This window comes from Lithobates pipiens, unplaced genomic scaffold, assembly GCF_037356315.1.
Source record: "Lithobates pipiens isolate NorthernLeopardFrog02 unplaced genomic scaffold, aLitPip1_a1.2 Scaffold_16, whole genome shotgun sequence".
Lineage (NCBI taxonomy): Eukaryota > Metazoa > Chordata > Amphibia > Anura > Ranidae > Lithobates > Lithobates pipiens.
Window position 1 is genome coordinate 149910148 of NW_027507748.1, and position 16035 is coordinate 149926182.

The 16035-nt window shown below is 43.7% G+C and overlaps 1 protein-coding gene across 1 annotated transcript; it reads right to left on the bottom strand.

Moving 5' to 3' along the window:
• Positions 1-7: 7 nt before the first annotated feature.
• NSUN5 (NOP2/Sun RNA methyltransferase 5) lies at positions 8-15359 on the bottom strand. Its single transcript, XM_077480609.1, has 10 exons — positions 15174-15359; positions 14965-15087; positions 13197-13368; positions 11380-11488; positions 9360-9507; positions 9158-9273; positions 4554-4732; positions 2233-2443; positions 1997-2143; positions 8-729 (listed from the first exon to the last, which is right to left on the bottom strand). The coding sequence occupies exons 1-10, from the start codon at positions 15264-15266 to the stop codon at positions 546-548; spliced, it is 1482 nt and encodes a 493-aa protein (XP_077336735.1). The 5' UTR covers positions 15267-15359; the 3' UTR covers positions 8-545.
• Between the last annotated feature and the right edge of the window lie 676 nt (positions 15360-16035).

The following is a 16035-nucleotide window of genomic DNA, read 5'->3' on the forward strand; positions in this document are numbered from 1 at the left end:
GGAGGGCTAGAATGATTGCTTTAATGGTCGCATCGCTACCTCACGTGTGGTTTGAACACTGTTTTCATATGCATTCACTTCTGCATTACCATGCAACATATTAGCTAAATATTAAAATCAAGAAACCCAACATGAGCACTAATGCTTGACTTACCAGAAGGAATATGAAGAGGAAAAAAAAAAACACCCTTGTTTAGCAAAAGTATTTTTTATCCTTTCAAATGGGCGGATAGATCAGGTTCTCTACTGCAGCTAAACTCAGACAATGCTTTACTATGGCCCCATTCACAAACTGCATTTAGCAACGGTTTCTTTACATGGGGTTTGGTGCAGTTAGAAAAAATATATTTTACTGCGTCCAGGACCAATTTATTGCAGCTAGCTGCGCATAACTTCAGGTAAACACAGTGTACTATTTTCAGCTGCAGATAGCAGCAACAAGGAAAAAAAAAAAAAAACAGGAAGCACATCAGAAATGTTAAGAATGTTCCAATGCAGCTAATTGCAAGTGATCATTGTCGCTTGTTAGAAACATGGTTTTAACATTAAGAGTCTTTAATCTTGCGCTTCTTTTTACGTGATTTCTTAGTGGTGGACTTAAGATTTGCCATTTTATTTGCTTTCCTTTTTAACGTGACCCGTATCCGGTTTGATGTCTCTTCAGGCTTACTACTCGGTCTCTCTTTTGCTGCAGTGTCAAAATCCCTCTGTTCTCCACACACGACAGAGCTGTCAGCAGAAAAACAGTTACAAAAAATAAAATTATAATGCATACAGACATTTCCTTTAAATAATAAATGTTACTGCCTTCTACATGTGGCTGTGTTTACAGTTGATACAACCCTGACACCCCCCCCCCCCCCACACACTGTACCTTCTGTCTCATAACATCCCTGGGTTCTTGGTGGCTCCTCTATAGCCGATCTGTATTTAATGGACACAGAGGAGGCATCAGGGGACCAAGACCAACAGAGCTCCAAATTCATAAAGAGAGACCGTCTCCACAATTAAAAGGAATAGGTTTAAAAAAAAAAAAAAAAAAAAAAAGTTTTCTGGTGCTCAAGTTCCTTTACTTTCTCCAGATGCATTGTGTACACTGTACTACTTGTCACCATGCACACTTCTGCTGCCTGAAGGGAAAAGACCTTCTCTACTCCTGTGCACCCTGCCCCCTCCTCATACCCACCACACACACACACACACACACACACACCTTTTACCACTCCTATCCTCCCCCCCCCCCCCCCCAAATCATTCTTTGTTCCAGTCCTATTCTGCACTTGTTGTCCAATAAAACACAGTTTTAAATTGTTCATAATATCCCCAAATCTTGCCAGTTCTGAAATGGGAACACTTGGAAACAGAATGGGTGCGTTTGAAAGACACCTCTAATCCCTAATAGTTTAAATTATAAAAAATAAATCCCCCTACTCATAAGCCAGGACTTATTTGCAGTACTCTCCTAGGTAAATGGTAACCACTTCCACACTTTTGGTGAAGGCCACAGGTTTATTTAGCAAGAACTATAGACCTTAGTTCATCATAATGGCCCAGACAACCAATGGTATAAGGCTGCCTTCATACTGCTCCGTTAAAAACCCTGCAAAAACGCGTGTTTCAGGTGCGTTTTTTGGGTGCCTATTATCTGGCATGCACTTGTGAAACATGTTTTTGATGCGGTTTTGCACCAAAGATGCAGCACACAAGACTTTTCAGGACACACTCCACCCGCAGCGCAGTGGTGTGAAACGTCCCATAGGATTTAAAGGGACTGCATTTTTAGCATGGTAAAATCATCACTATGCCAGCTTATCCAAGCTAATTTTAGTTACATACCACGATTCCTTGAAACACCATACTGAAAATCTGTTACGATCTACATTCTTTAACTAGGTCTTGGTTTCCCGCCCCCCAAAAAGAGAAGTCCAGCCATTTTAATTAAACTGCTTTGCATACAATATAGTCACCAAACAAAGGGGAAACCTAATGTCTTTACCTTCTGCTACCTTCGGCCTTGCGCTGAAACAACGCAACAAAAAAGCCATTGGTGAGCGTTTCTGTAAAAGAGGCACGGAGGCAACTATCTGATCCTGGAAATGTGTTCTGTCCTCGTACTGGCCATGACGGAAGTGCCTTTACCAGCCTGGAAAATTTACAAAAATAACGTTTATACAAATCAAGTACACAAAAGTATAGGATGAACATGTACCTACACAAGGGCCCATGCTGTACCTAAAATCTGTGTATTGTTCTAGAATGTTTTTGACCACATCTTCATTCTCCTGCTGGTGTACAGAGCAGGTAGAGTACACTACAGTTTGCACAGAGGAGAAGCTTAGAGCGTGGGATAGAGCTCGTCTCTGAAACGCTGACAAGGCTTGAAGTCTCTCACTCGTCTCTGATCCTGCCTTCTCACTGAGCATCCTCATACGGTCTGGCATGCCTAAAAAACACAAAGTGAAACGTTAGTTAGTGATAACTGCACCCTGTTCATTGCCTTGCTGTAATCATATAGGACAAAAGCATTGTTCCCTGTAAGAAAAAAATAAAATAAACAAAAAAACACTCAACTGAGCAGCCTTTTTAGGTTTAAGCTAGAACATGTTCTATTTTTACACAAATATGTTCAGTAAAGAGAAAAAAAATTAAATAGTAAAATTTACTAAACCCAGGACCCTGCATTCACTATATCTGGTCTACCACAGTACACAGAACATGCTAAATACCTTTCCTCAGCAACAGTATATAGCATTCTTTGTAGATCGTGTGCATTTAGAGAGCGCTCAGAAGCTGGACTCAAGTATTGGATGGTGGCTGCAATAACCCACATATGCGCTTAAAGAATTGCTGGTACTTCAATTATAAAAATAAAAACAAATACAACAGGAATTGACAAACCTCACGTGCACGAAACCGGTAGTCACAGCAACAGGGACGTTTGTGCTCCACGCTGGCAGTGTCCGCTTCCCTGGACACGTCACTTCCAGTTCGGACCTCGTGACGCCTTCCTCCTGCCGCTCACCACGGCATCTCCTCCTGGATACAGTCACTTTGCCAGTGTCAGTGATACCATCTTTGATTGCTGGAGGGCCCGGCTTCCCATACACTGATCCAGCCAACATTGTGGCATTTCAGGTTGGCATCCCAGCATTGAATCCTTCTGGTCTAACTTTTCAACCCATCAGTGCCCCAGTTAGCTCCACAGCCTATGTGGCAACGTTGACATAACCATGCAACTATTGTACTGTGTTTTTTTTATCATTAAAAGTACCAGCAATTCTTTAAGAGCACATGCGGTTTATTGCAGCTACCATCCAATACTTGAGTCCAGCTTCTGAGCGCTGTCTAAACCCACACTATCTATAGGATTTCAGCATTCAATCCCATGCCATCAGACAGCAGCACGGTTCAGCTGCGCTCACAATACATTTGCGTGAACCGGTCGTTATCAGCATCTGAAGGTTTTTTTTCTTTATAGCAGTCTTGTATCAGCATCTGGTTAAAGCTTGTAGGAGGAGTTTTCATTCTACTCTGACTGTCCTATGAGGCTGCAGGGCCCCTGATCCTCTGTCTGAACAGTGCCAATTGGCCCTGTGCTGATCACGAGCAGCCTCCCAAGAAAAAAATAAATATCACTCTAGTAATACACATCAAACAGAGCGTGTGCAGATTAACTTCAAAGGCTCGGTCTTATTAGGACATAGATTGGGGAAAGTAAAAGGGCAGGATCAGAGAAAATAGAATCAAACTGTCTTTTTATACAATGTGGAGGATTAACACCTTAAGTGCCACAGTGAGTATAACAAGCATGCTTTACTGCACATACAGACTGATTTTACTGTAGTAGGTTTAGTAACACTTTAAAATAAATTTCCTCGTAAATAAAACACTCAAAAGTGGAGTACGGTCTGAGTCTAGTTCTTCCCACTGTAAGGCCCCTTTCACATGGGCTTTCAGATGGGGTCCACCTGAAAACAGACATGTGACATCCAATAATCACAGATGGAGGAGGACCTGTTCCTCCATATGTCTAGGAGATCGGATGGCAGTCGGGTGTAAACTGACAGGCAGTCCATAGAAACGAGCGGACTGTGTGTGTCCACTCTGCATAAGCCTGCTCTGCGGAAAGATTCTTCGCTAAGCTGGCAGAGTTTGCCCCATGTGGAAGGGGCCTAACAATTACTACCCAGCACTACGTGAACATTAGAGTTGGGTCACAAAAGCACTCCACAAAATTTTAACCTTGCACTAATAATCCAACTGCTTTGGCTGCTATATTAACCCCCTCAACAATAACTTCAACCCAAAACACTGTCATCCAGATTAACAGACTATTAGGGCCCCCCCACCCCCATGTGCATTTATTACACAAACTCCTCATCCATAGCTGGGTCAGAAGCTCTATCTTTCTCACACTCTTCTTTCAAACATTCAGCGATCACATATACTGTGCACCCTATTACCAAACAACTTTAGTTAAGAGACAGGCTCTGCTTGCATTTCCAAGTGCGCACTTGAAAGAGATTACTCCAAGGTGGTCAATATTTTTTTACCTGACCCGCTGCACGATGGGTCCACTAAAATGTGACTGACTTTCTGATATTTTGGATCATCTGGACTGACAGTAAGAAAGTCTTGGTTGGCCAGCTCTTGACAAGTGATCCCAGCCCGTAGTAGGAGCGTGCTCATTGTGGCTAAACGCTTTGTATCCAGGTCAAATGCAAAAACTTTTCTTAAAAAAAAAAAAAAAAAAAAAAAAAAAAAAAATCAGACAGTTATATTAATAAGGCTGTATCTCCTCCAATATGACAGTGTGGCGCATATACACACACAAATTATATATAATCTCTATCCATGCTGCTGCACATATGAGAGGTTCTGATACTAGTCATTTGATGGCTCAACAGTTCAGCTGAGAGGCAACATAGGCACAATAACAACTCAAACTCCATGCACACTGGGTATAAAAATAAATGCCGCTTGTACAGACTTTAGCCTTTTTTTGTTTTTTTTCCTTCAGCCTGTATAAGCAGCTCTATGTTAGCCCATTAGCCACATTTACAGGCATATTTGCAAAGGAGCGGTTTCAAACAGAATCACTTTTTTTTGTGTTAGCTTTCGGACAGAACAATCGCTTGACACATGTAAACGCTGAATTTAGGAGCATTCTGTGTTTAAGTGTACATTGATTATAGTGAAAACTGAGCAGAGGGGGAAACTTGTGAAAAAACACTTGTAAAAGTAAATGCCCATAAACTCGCAAACTGTTGTTCAGCATGAGCCACTATGAGCTTTTTTGATGCTGCTTTTTCTGCCAGAAGTTCTGGCATTTTTTTCAGCTGTCTAGTGTGCATGGACCCTTACAGTTATCATTCAAGATATGTTTTCAGAAAAACAATTCAATTCAGTGGGTTTAGTTCCGCTTTAAAATTGTAAGTTCACCTTTACAGAAAAAGCTTTAAGGTGAACTTAAAAAGGTCCCCCTCTTTGCCCCTCCCCCCTAGTCCCGCCGCAATCTCTGGTTTTAAGCCCCGGTACATTTACGTCAGAAGTCCGGGGCTTAGAAATCCTCTCTCCATCCTCGCGTCTTCTGCATAGCTGACAGGATGGGCTATGCGGCTGCTGATTGCTGAAAAATGCTCCCCTGACGAGGGACCTTTTGGACATTCATATCAGAGAATTTCTAAGCCCCGGGCTCCTGACGTGGATATACCAGGGCTCAGAACCAGAGATTACCACAGTACAGTTCAGCAGGACCGGGGGGCTTGGGGGGGGGGGGGTGTACATGTGTAAGCTCACCTTACAGAGGTTATCTGTAAAAGGTGAAATTAATCTGACAGCTAGCAGGGGATCTTCTACCCCCCGCAAGCTGTCACTCACTAGTGTTCCGTTAATGGAAAGCTACAAGGTGCGGCAGCCTTTGCGGCTGTCGGCTTTAAGTTTTCAATTAACTACCATGGCGCTGTGGTAGTTCATTCTCTTTTCCTGTCAATTTGTATCTGCTTGCCTGTGCGGGACAAAAATCCACTATAAAAGAAAATGTGTCTATTAGTAAATCTTCAAATATAACCAGAAAATGTTACCCTCTTAGCATGCTGAAGGCATACCAACAAAAAATTTATTCTAACCCAGTAAACCCATCACCAATTCTGGCACTTCAAACTGAGCATTTGATGCAAATAAAATATACAGGGATTACATTCAATGAAAAACCACCACACACAATAAGGGTTTGTTCACATAATTTGTGCATAAAAACTGTTGGGAACTGATAGGAAAACTGGGCAGATTTCACTTGCAGAGACATCAGTTTTCATGCAGGTCAATTTTGTGCCCTATTTATACCAATGTTGATGTCATGTCAGTTTTTTTCCCCCTGCAGAAAACTGCATACATGTTTAAGATTCCTGTGCACAAAGAATCTACATGTGATGCCAGTGTTTTGGTGTGAACAGGGCATATAGAGAACAATTGTTTTTTGTGCCCTTGCAGAAAAACTGACGTCCCACATTCCCACCTGAGCTTTTGTAGCTCTCTATGTGGAGATGGTTCACATCTCCACTCAGACGCCTGAAGCTCAAACAAGCTCTGGAACTTTTTTTGGCAGATCTGGGCATTTTTCTGCTTTTTAAATGACCTTTTGACCTGTACAAAATCGCGGCAAAAACGCACAACTTTCTGCATGAAAATGCTATTCTCAGGAGTGAATGGGGTCTTAAGGTGACCTCTGGTCAATCATGCTGACCCCATCATTGGAATTAGCCCATTGGGGGGGGGGGGGGAACAAACCCAAAGATGAGATTTATAATTAATTTCAACCACCTTGCTCTTCAGGTTTGCTAATCATTTTAATATTCATTTTCAATGAAAGTGACCTGGCAGGCATTTAGTGGGTGATCCTGAATGCCTTTTTTTCCTTGTAAATCCTTTGGGGTATTTTGTATTGAAATACTAGGCAGCAACCACGAGCCAAGTGGCTGGCTCATGGTTGCTGCTTAGTCCTACTGACCAATGAGCAAGTTTGACAGGGTGCCGCATGTCTAGCTCTGCAACCTGAGTTAGATTTGCTGCAGCATGTGTACTACACTGCCCAGTTGCATCAGCATTTAGGCTGGTGGTCCGTAAAACCTGTTTGATCACCCTTGTGAAATAGCCCTAAGAGATCTAGGAACTCTGTAACAAACGGTTGCGTCGCAAAAAACCTCCTTCACAGAAGCAACCAGGGTGTGGGCTGCGGTAAAACTATCCCCCTGCCTCACACCTTAAAAAAAAAAAAAAAAAAAAAAAAAAAGCTTGTAGGTACAGTGGTGTGAAAAAGTGTTTGCCCCCTTCCTCATTTCCTGTTCCTTTGCATGTTTGTCACACTTAAGTGTTTCGGAACATCAAACCAATTTAAACAATAGTCAAGGACAACACAAGTAAACACAAAATGCAATTTGTAAATGAAGGTGTTTATTAAAAAGGTGAAAAAAAATCCAAACCATCATGTCCCTGTGTGAAAAAGTGATTGCCCCCTAAACCTAATAACTGGTTGGGCCACCCTTAGCAGCAACAACTGCAACCAAGCGTTTGCGATAACGTGCAATGAGGCTTTTACAGCGTCCTGGAGGAATTTTGGCCCACTCATCTTTGCAGAATTGTCCTAATTCAGTTACATTAGAGGGTTTTCAAGCATGAACGGCCTTTTTAAGGTCATACCACAACATCTCAATAGGATTCAGGTCAGGACTTTGGCTAGGCCACTCCAAAGTCTTCATTTTGTTTTTCTTCAGCCATTCGGTGGTGGACTTGCTGGTGTGTTTAGGATCATTGTCCTGCTGCAGAACCCAAGTTCGTTTCGGCTTGAGTACACGAACAGATGGTCGGACATTCTCCTTCAGGATCTCTTGGTAGACAGCAGAATTCATAGTTCCTTTTATCACGGCAAGTCTTCCAGGTCCTGAAGCAGCAAAACAGCCCCAGACCATCACACTACCACCACCATATTTTACTGTTGGTATAATGTTCTTTTTATGAAATGCACTGTTCCTTCTACGCCAGATATACTTGGACACACACCTTCCAAAGCGTTCCACTTTTGTCTCATCGGTCCACAGAATGTTGTCCCAAAAGTCTTGGGGATCATCAAGATGTGTTGTGGAGAAATTGAGACGAGCTTTGATGTTCTTTTTGCTCAGCAGTGGTTTTCTCCTTGGAACTCTGCCATGCAGGCCATTTTTGCCCAGTCTTTTCCTGATGGTGGAGGCATGAACGCTGACCTTAACTGAGGCAAGTGAGGCCTGCAGTTTCTTGGACGTTGTTGTGGGGTCTTTTGTGACCTCTTGGATGAGTCGTCGCTGCGCTCTTGGGGTAATTTTGGGCGGGCGGCCACTCCTGGGAAGGTTCACCACTGTTCCATGTCTTCGCCATTTGTGGATAATGGCTCTCACTGTGGTTCGCTGGATTCCCAAAGCTTTGGAAATGGCTTTATAACCCTTTCCAGACTGATAGATCTCAATTACTTTCTTTCTCAATTGTTCCTGAATTTCTTTGGGTCTCGGCATGATGTGTAGCTTTTAAGGATCTTCTGGTGGACCTTACTGTGTCAAGCAGCTCCTATTTAAGTGATGCCTTGATTGTGAACAGGTGTGGCAATAGTCAGGCCTGGGTGTGGCTATAGAAATTGAACTCAGGTGTGGACAACCACAGTTATAGCATGTTTTAACAAGGGGGGCAATCACTTTTTCACACAGGGCCATGATGGTTTGGATTTTTTTTCACCTTTAATAATAAACACCTTCATTTACAAATTGCATTTTGTGTTTACTTGTGTTGTCCTTGACTATTGTTAAAATTGGTTTGATGTTCCGAAACACTTAAGTGTGACAAACATGCAAAGGAACAGGAAATGAGGAAGGGGGCAAACACTTTTTCACACCACTGTACTCTCTTACACATGCCATATTTTAGCATTCCATTAACTGGGCAGTTATGAAGCAAACAGCACTTGATAAAGAGCTCTTAGAATGCATACTGTGATAAGTCATAACAAATTGCACTTTTCGATCTTCTTATGGCTACAAATTGGATTATGTTGTGCTTGTCAAATAACAGCATATACACTAGTAGATCACTCAAGGAGTATTATGCCATGCACATCATCCTCAGACACACATACCCCTTGTTTTGTATTATAGCAGCCAGCTGGCTTGTCTTGTTTCCGGGAGCAGCGCAGGCATCAATAACATGGGCCCCAACAGGAGGGGCCAGAAGTAATGCTGGGAGACAACTAGCCTACAAAAATAAAGTAAAATGAGCACACATTGACAACACCTAGGTCTTGTGAGAGACATTACACCATTCCTAGAGATTATTCTCACCTTGTCCTGTAGTATGAGATGCCCAGCTGTATACAATGAGTCTTTATGGAAATCCGTGTTTGGAGAAAAAACCAATAGATCGGGAATGTGGGAATCTTGGAGAAATCTCTTACCAGGCTTCTGTGCAAATTGAACAATTTCTTCTATACTGAACAAACGCAAATTAATTACAAAAATGAGAAGGAGAAGATCGTTTTTGAAATATAATGTGACAGTATTTACAAATTTAATTGTTAACCATGTGTACATGTCAGAAAAACTTAGTTTTTCCCTGTATAAATTGCATTTGGCCCTGCCCCTTCAAGCTCCCATGGTCTTCCTAATGGTGAGAAGGTGAAGCAAGTTGGAATTGTCCAGGTTTGTGGCAATCAACATTAACCAGTTCCCGACCTGCGCACGCCGATGTACGTCGGCAGAATGGCACGGACAGGCATACAGGTACGTCCAATCTCTAATGCCGCCCTGCCATCGCAAGCGTGCCGCCACCGGCACGCTCGTGTGCTGGTCGGGACCCCCATGAGTCCGGTCGCGGGTCCCGTAGACTCGATCGCCACGGGCATACCCACGATCGTCTCATGGGGCAGCTGAACGGAGAGATGCCGTTGTAAACAGCATCTGACCGTTCTGCCTAGCAACTAGTGACGCTGATCACTGCTCCATGTGATTGGAGCAGAGATCAGTGGTCACTAAATGAAAGCCCAGCCCCCAACAGTTAGTAACACACCCCTAGGAACACTCAACCCCTACACTGCCACCCACTGGTTAACCCCTTAACTGCCAGTGTCATTTACACAGGAATCACTGCATTTATATAGCAGGGATTGCTGTATAAATGACAATGGTCCCAAAAATGTCTGATGTCGCAGTCACAAAAAAATAAATAAAATAATAAAAATGCCATAAAACAACCCCTATTTTGTAAACGCTATAACTTTTGCGCAAACCAATAATCACTTATTGCAATTTTTTTTACCAAAAATATGTATATCGGCCTAAACTGAGGGAAAAAAAATGTTTTCGTTTTTTTTATATATTTTTGTGGGATATTTATTATAACAAAGAGTTGAGAAAAAAAAAGCATTGTTTTTTAAATTGTCTCCATTTTTGTTTACAGCGCAAAAAATAAAAACCGCAGGGGCGATCAAATACCACCAAAAGAAAGCTCTATTTGGGGAAAAAAAAAAAAAAAAAAGTCAATTTTGTTTGGGAGCCACGTCGCATGACCGCGCAATTGTCAGTTAAAGCGACGCAGTGCTGAATCGCAAAAAGTGGTCTGGTCTTTGTAAAGAATTTCACCAATTTGTGAAAAGCTGCATTTAAAAATTGTAAAACGATTTCAGAATAATGTTCAACATAAAATTGCAAAGACTTTAAATTATCATCTACAGAACATCAAAACGTTCTGAAGAAATCTGTGCGCAAGGGCCCTTAGAAAGCACTGCAATAAAAAAAAAAAAAAAAAAAAAAAAAAGGATGATTCTTTAGTGGACATCACTGCATGATTTAGGAATACTTCCAAAAATTACTGTCTGTAAAGCTCTATCACGAGAAACCTTATCTGAACAGAATTCAGAAACGTCCCCGTCTTCTCTGGGTCAAAGCTCCTTTAACTGGCCTGCCTGCAGACCTTTCACCAAAGTGAAAAATTTGGTGCATTTTTAAGTGAAAAATATGACAAAGACGACCCAGGACTGTTGAGTAGTTAGAATCCGATATGAGGCAAGAAAGACGCTGACTGTCAGTCACAGCCCTCTTCTCAGAGCAGAGGGGGAGAACTTACTTTTTTTCTTAAAACTAACATTTTCTCAGTTTAAACATTTGATGTTTATAAAATTAGGGTTTATGAGATTTGCAAATCACTGCATTATGTTCTTATGTAGATTTTACAGAGAGTCTCAACTCTTTTGGAATTGGGGTTGCGATTATGATTCCCCCCCCCCCCCAAAAAAAAAAAAAAAAAAAAAAAAAAAAAAAAAAAAAAAAAAAAACACACAACCATCAATGCTACATGAGAACTTACCTTCGTGCCTTTCCCAGGTAAGTATATCCCTGACGTTTGAAATAAGAGATGATGTCATTCATGGAGGTCTTCAGTGTGTTCACACGTACATATCGTGGCAAGGCTGGTCCTAACAGGTAGAGAAGAGAACAAAAGATATGAAGCAAGAAGTAATACTTCTTAACCACTTCAGCCCCAGACGGATTTACCCCTTAATCACCAGGCCATTTTTTTGTGATACAGTACTGCGTTACTTTAACTGGACAATTGCACGGTCATGTGATTCTTACATAGTTAGTAAGGCTGAATAAAGACTACAGTCCATCCAGTTCAACCTGAGTGAGTGTCTACAATTGTCCCTATCCTTGTACATTGCACACTCACATCGGTCCCTACCCTCAAGGAGCCCACAATCCCCATTCATATACTAGGGTCAATTTTGGACAGAAGCCAATTAACCTACCTGCATGTCTTTGTGAGAACATGCAAACTCCAGGCAGGTAGTGTCGTGGTTGGGATTCAAACCAGTGAACCTTCTTACTGCTAGACGAGAGTGCTAACCACTACACCACTGTGCCGCCCAAATATACACACACACACTTATTCATCTACATATATTTTTGGTTAAAAAAAAAAAAATCTCAATAACCGTATATTGATTGGTTTGCGCACAAAAGTTAGTGTCTACAAAATAGGGGATAGATTTGTGGTATTTTTTACTAGTAATGTTGATCAGTGATTTTTAGTGGGACTGCGACATTGCGGCTGACAGATCGGACAAACTGACATTTGACACTTTTTTGGGAACCAGTGACATTACAGTGATCAGTACTAAAAATATGCAAGGTTATTGTACCAATGACACTGTCAGGGAAAGAGTCAACACCAGGGGTTAAATGTGTTCCCGGTTTGCGTTTTCTAACTGTACAGGGGACTGGGGAAACACACAGATCTAAGCGTCTTAGCAGGAAGACAGATCTAAGGGTCATCCCCTGACAGAACGGAGATCTGCCTTGTTTACTTCAGCAGATCCCCATTCTGTTTCTGCAGGGAACAATCGCAGGCAGCTGGTAAACATTGAGTCCGACGGTCCCACCGATTAGCTAGTGGGGGGAGCCAATCGGTGCACGTGCACCCACAAAAGCTAGTGCATGAATCTTCGTACCGGTACGGCGATTTGCGCAGCCGAGCCACCTTGCCGCAGTACATCTGTGGTGGGTGGTCAGTAAGTGATTAACCTGGTGTTAAAAGAAACAAACCAAAAAAAAAAAAAAAAAAAAATTGTATAGATCTCTTTACCAAGATGACCCACACTCCTTGCATGCATAGGAGCAACGTCATCCTGTGCCATTTTTTTTTTCCCCATTCAACCCAGCATGCTGAATGGAAAAAAAAAAAAGAACAGGTTAGGTCGGAGTGGCTGTATCAACAATCCAATGCTAGTACAACAATCTCCCCTGCTGTTCTTGTGTTCTGACAGGGAAATGGACCCCCCCCCCCCCCCCCAAGCCAGAACACTGGTCAGTGCTGGCAGACCTTTTTTAAGTCATGTCTCTTCAACAGAAGCTAGTCGAACGGCCAGTTTCTGTCACAACGGCTGCAGTACACAAGAGCCAAGTGTGGGCCAGTTTCTTTTGAACCAACCAATGCCGCCTCACATTTGGCTTGTATGTGCAGAGCTTAAGGTAGGCGTCTGTCATTAGTTCCGCTTTAATTATTAGAACTTGCATTGCTTTCCTCAGTGTGTACATTGCATGGTGCAGTATTCCGACTTTCCTGGCCCCTAGGAGCCCTGAAAAAAATAAATAAATAGGGAATGATCACCGATTCCTACATACCATCAGCTACGCCACCCATGGAAGTCAACAAGTCTCGATTGCTGCTGACCTTCTTCTTGACTTTTAACTTTGCGAGTTCAGCTTGTAACCGGGCACGGTGAGTGAGAATGGTTGCTTTCCAGCGTCCTCCACATTGCAAACCTTTGCCAAACAGCAAATCATACACTAGAACCTAAGACAGAAGGACACACAGTGAGCTGACCGATTATCTGGTAAGCATGCACACTTTAAAAGAAGTGTGGACTTTGAAAAATAAATAAATCCATACTCACCGCCATGCTGCAGCTGTCCCTTGTTGCCTCCAAGACTGAGAACTGAGCAATACCATGTCCACCGACAGCTCAGTTCTCGGTCTGCATGGAGTAGACAGCAGTGACTGTCTGCCACCATTGCTTTCTTCGAGCGCTCCCTAGAGTGCTGGGCAGAGGAGAGGGAAATTCAGCTGGCTCCAGCCGTTAGCTGTGTGCTGAGAGGCAGGGCAGGCTGCCAATCAGGCAGCTGGGTGGATCTCCACAACTTTGACAGGATCCTTTCAGAGCTTGAAGTGCCTCTGACATCAGTTGACTACAGGCAATAGGCTGTTATCAACTGACTCTGGGGTCACAGGAGGGCAAAAGTAAGTGCAGTCCTGTGATTCAGATGTGATACCTCCACTGTGCAACTCGCTTTGCACAGAGTGGCCCGATCCTCGATTTCTCAGGTCCCCCCAGATCAGATCGGGAGGGGGGGCACGCTCCCGATTCCAGCATTTGCATCCATAGAACCGAATGCCAGACCCAGCCCTGCGTCATTGGATTTGATTGACAGCAGCAGGAGCCAATGGCTGTGGGCAGAGGAACAGTGTGTTCTAGCCGTTGGAAATTCCAGGGCTCAGGTTAGTAAAATGGGGGGGGGGCCCCCATTGACTGGCAAAAGTTTTTTCACCTTGATGAATTAAGCTGGAAAAACACCCCCTTTAACATCGTGCTGCAGCGAATTGTGTTCTCCCAGCACAAAGCCCAAGCCGTCAATGCAACATTCACATGATCAATCCTTCCCACCCCTCAGGCATTCAGAACTACTTCAAAAAGGGAAGCCAGGGGAGGGTTAAAAATGGACCACACCAGCAGGCAGCTGGTGGTATATTTTTTTGGAGGAGGGCAAACAGTGCACCCACAGCCAACCCCACCCCCAGTCGGTCGGATCAGGTAGGCTTGCCACCTCACCCCTTTAAAACCGAACACAGATTCACTTGGTGTCTTATCTGCATTAAATTAGTCTCATAACCTGTGTAATTAATCTGTGTTTGGTTATAAAGTGATGAGGTGGCAACTAGAGTCAGGTCAGGTCACAGACCCTGCACTTAACCATCTAGGTTGCGGTGGCTCTGGGCTTCCCCTCCCTCCTCCTAGGCAACCAATTGGATCGCCTCTCTTTTCAGCCATTCGGTGACCGGTCTCATGACCTGCTTCCTGATTGGCCAGGAGGAGAATCAGTGTGACAATAGCGAATATTCATTTGCTATTTTCACACACACACACGGGTGAGCCCACCCTTTTTTGAAGCCTATTAGAGTTGATGGCTCTAATCACATGCTTCAAAGAAAAAAAAAAACCCCCATTGGAATTTATGCATCCCGCATGTAGATAAGGGGGCAGCACCCCTGCGCCACGTATGGATGGGCCACCACTGGGCTACACACGTATTATCACTTTACTGACTTTCCCCCATGGTAGCTCATACTTCTACTGATGACAGCCCAGCCTGCAGGGGGCGCCATCCTACTCACTTTGGCCAGGTTGAAGGGCAGCTTCTTGTTCCCCCGCAGTAGCTGTGAGCTGGCGATGACGTCTTCCAGCACAGAAGAGAAGCGCAGAGTCTCACACAGTAGAGCGTACAGCTGGCGGACATTCTGGATGACAAGGAAAACAAGGGGTTAATGATCGCTGCCATGTGCCGTAGGTGTGTACACAATGACGGAGGGTGAGAAGGGGGCACCTTGTAGCCGCTGTCATACACTAAGCTTTTCACAGCTCCTTCTTTCCGCCCCAACCTGTCCAAGATCCCCGCCGCCGTCTGGTATAGAGCCATAGCCGCTCCGACCAACACACGTGTTTTCACTTCCGCCTCTCTGGGGCTATTCACTGCATACGATTTACGACACCTAGCCGGTGTAGTGTCACAGTTTGCTGCCTATCACAGGATGGTGCGGAAGTGACGTTGTTGCGTACTGCGCATGCGCGATGCGTTCCAAACGCTCGCGCCGTGCGTTCCAACATAGTTTCGGCAATACAGTTCAGCGAAACCATCACATAATGTTACGGAAGTGATGTTACACACAACACAAACACGGGCCACGTTGTTGCGTACTGCGCATGCGCGATGCGTTCCAAACACTTGCGCCGTGCGTTCCAACATAGTTTCGGCAATACAGTTCAGCGTAACCATCACATAATGTTACGGAAGTGTTCGTTACAACACTAATACTTCCCTTGTTACCTAGTAGGTTTTGCATTGCTGGGACTTGTAGTGCCTATCCTGAGCTACATGCTTCAATGTTCAGTGTCCTCATCCCTATCCCCATGCTTCAATGTTCAGTGTCCATCCTTATCCCCGTGCTTCAATGTTCAGTGTCCTCATCCTTATCCCCGAGCTTCAATGTTCAGTGTCCATCCTTATCCCCATGCTTCAATGTTCAGTGTCCTCATCCCTATCCGCGAGCTTCAATGTTCAGTGTCCTCATCCTTATCCCTGTGCTTCAATGTTCAGTGTCCTCATCCCTATCCCCATGCTTCAATGTTCAGTGTCCTCATCCCTATCCGCGAGCTTCAATGTTCAGTGTCCTCATCCTTATCCCCCT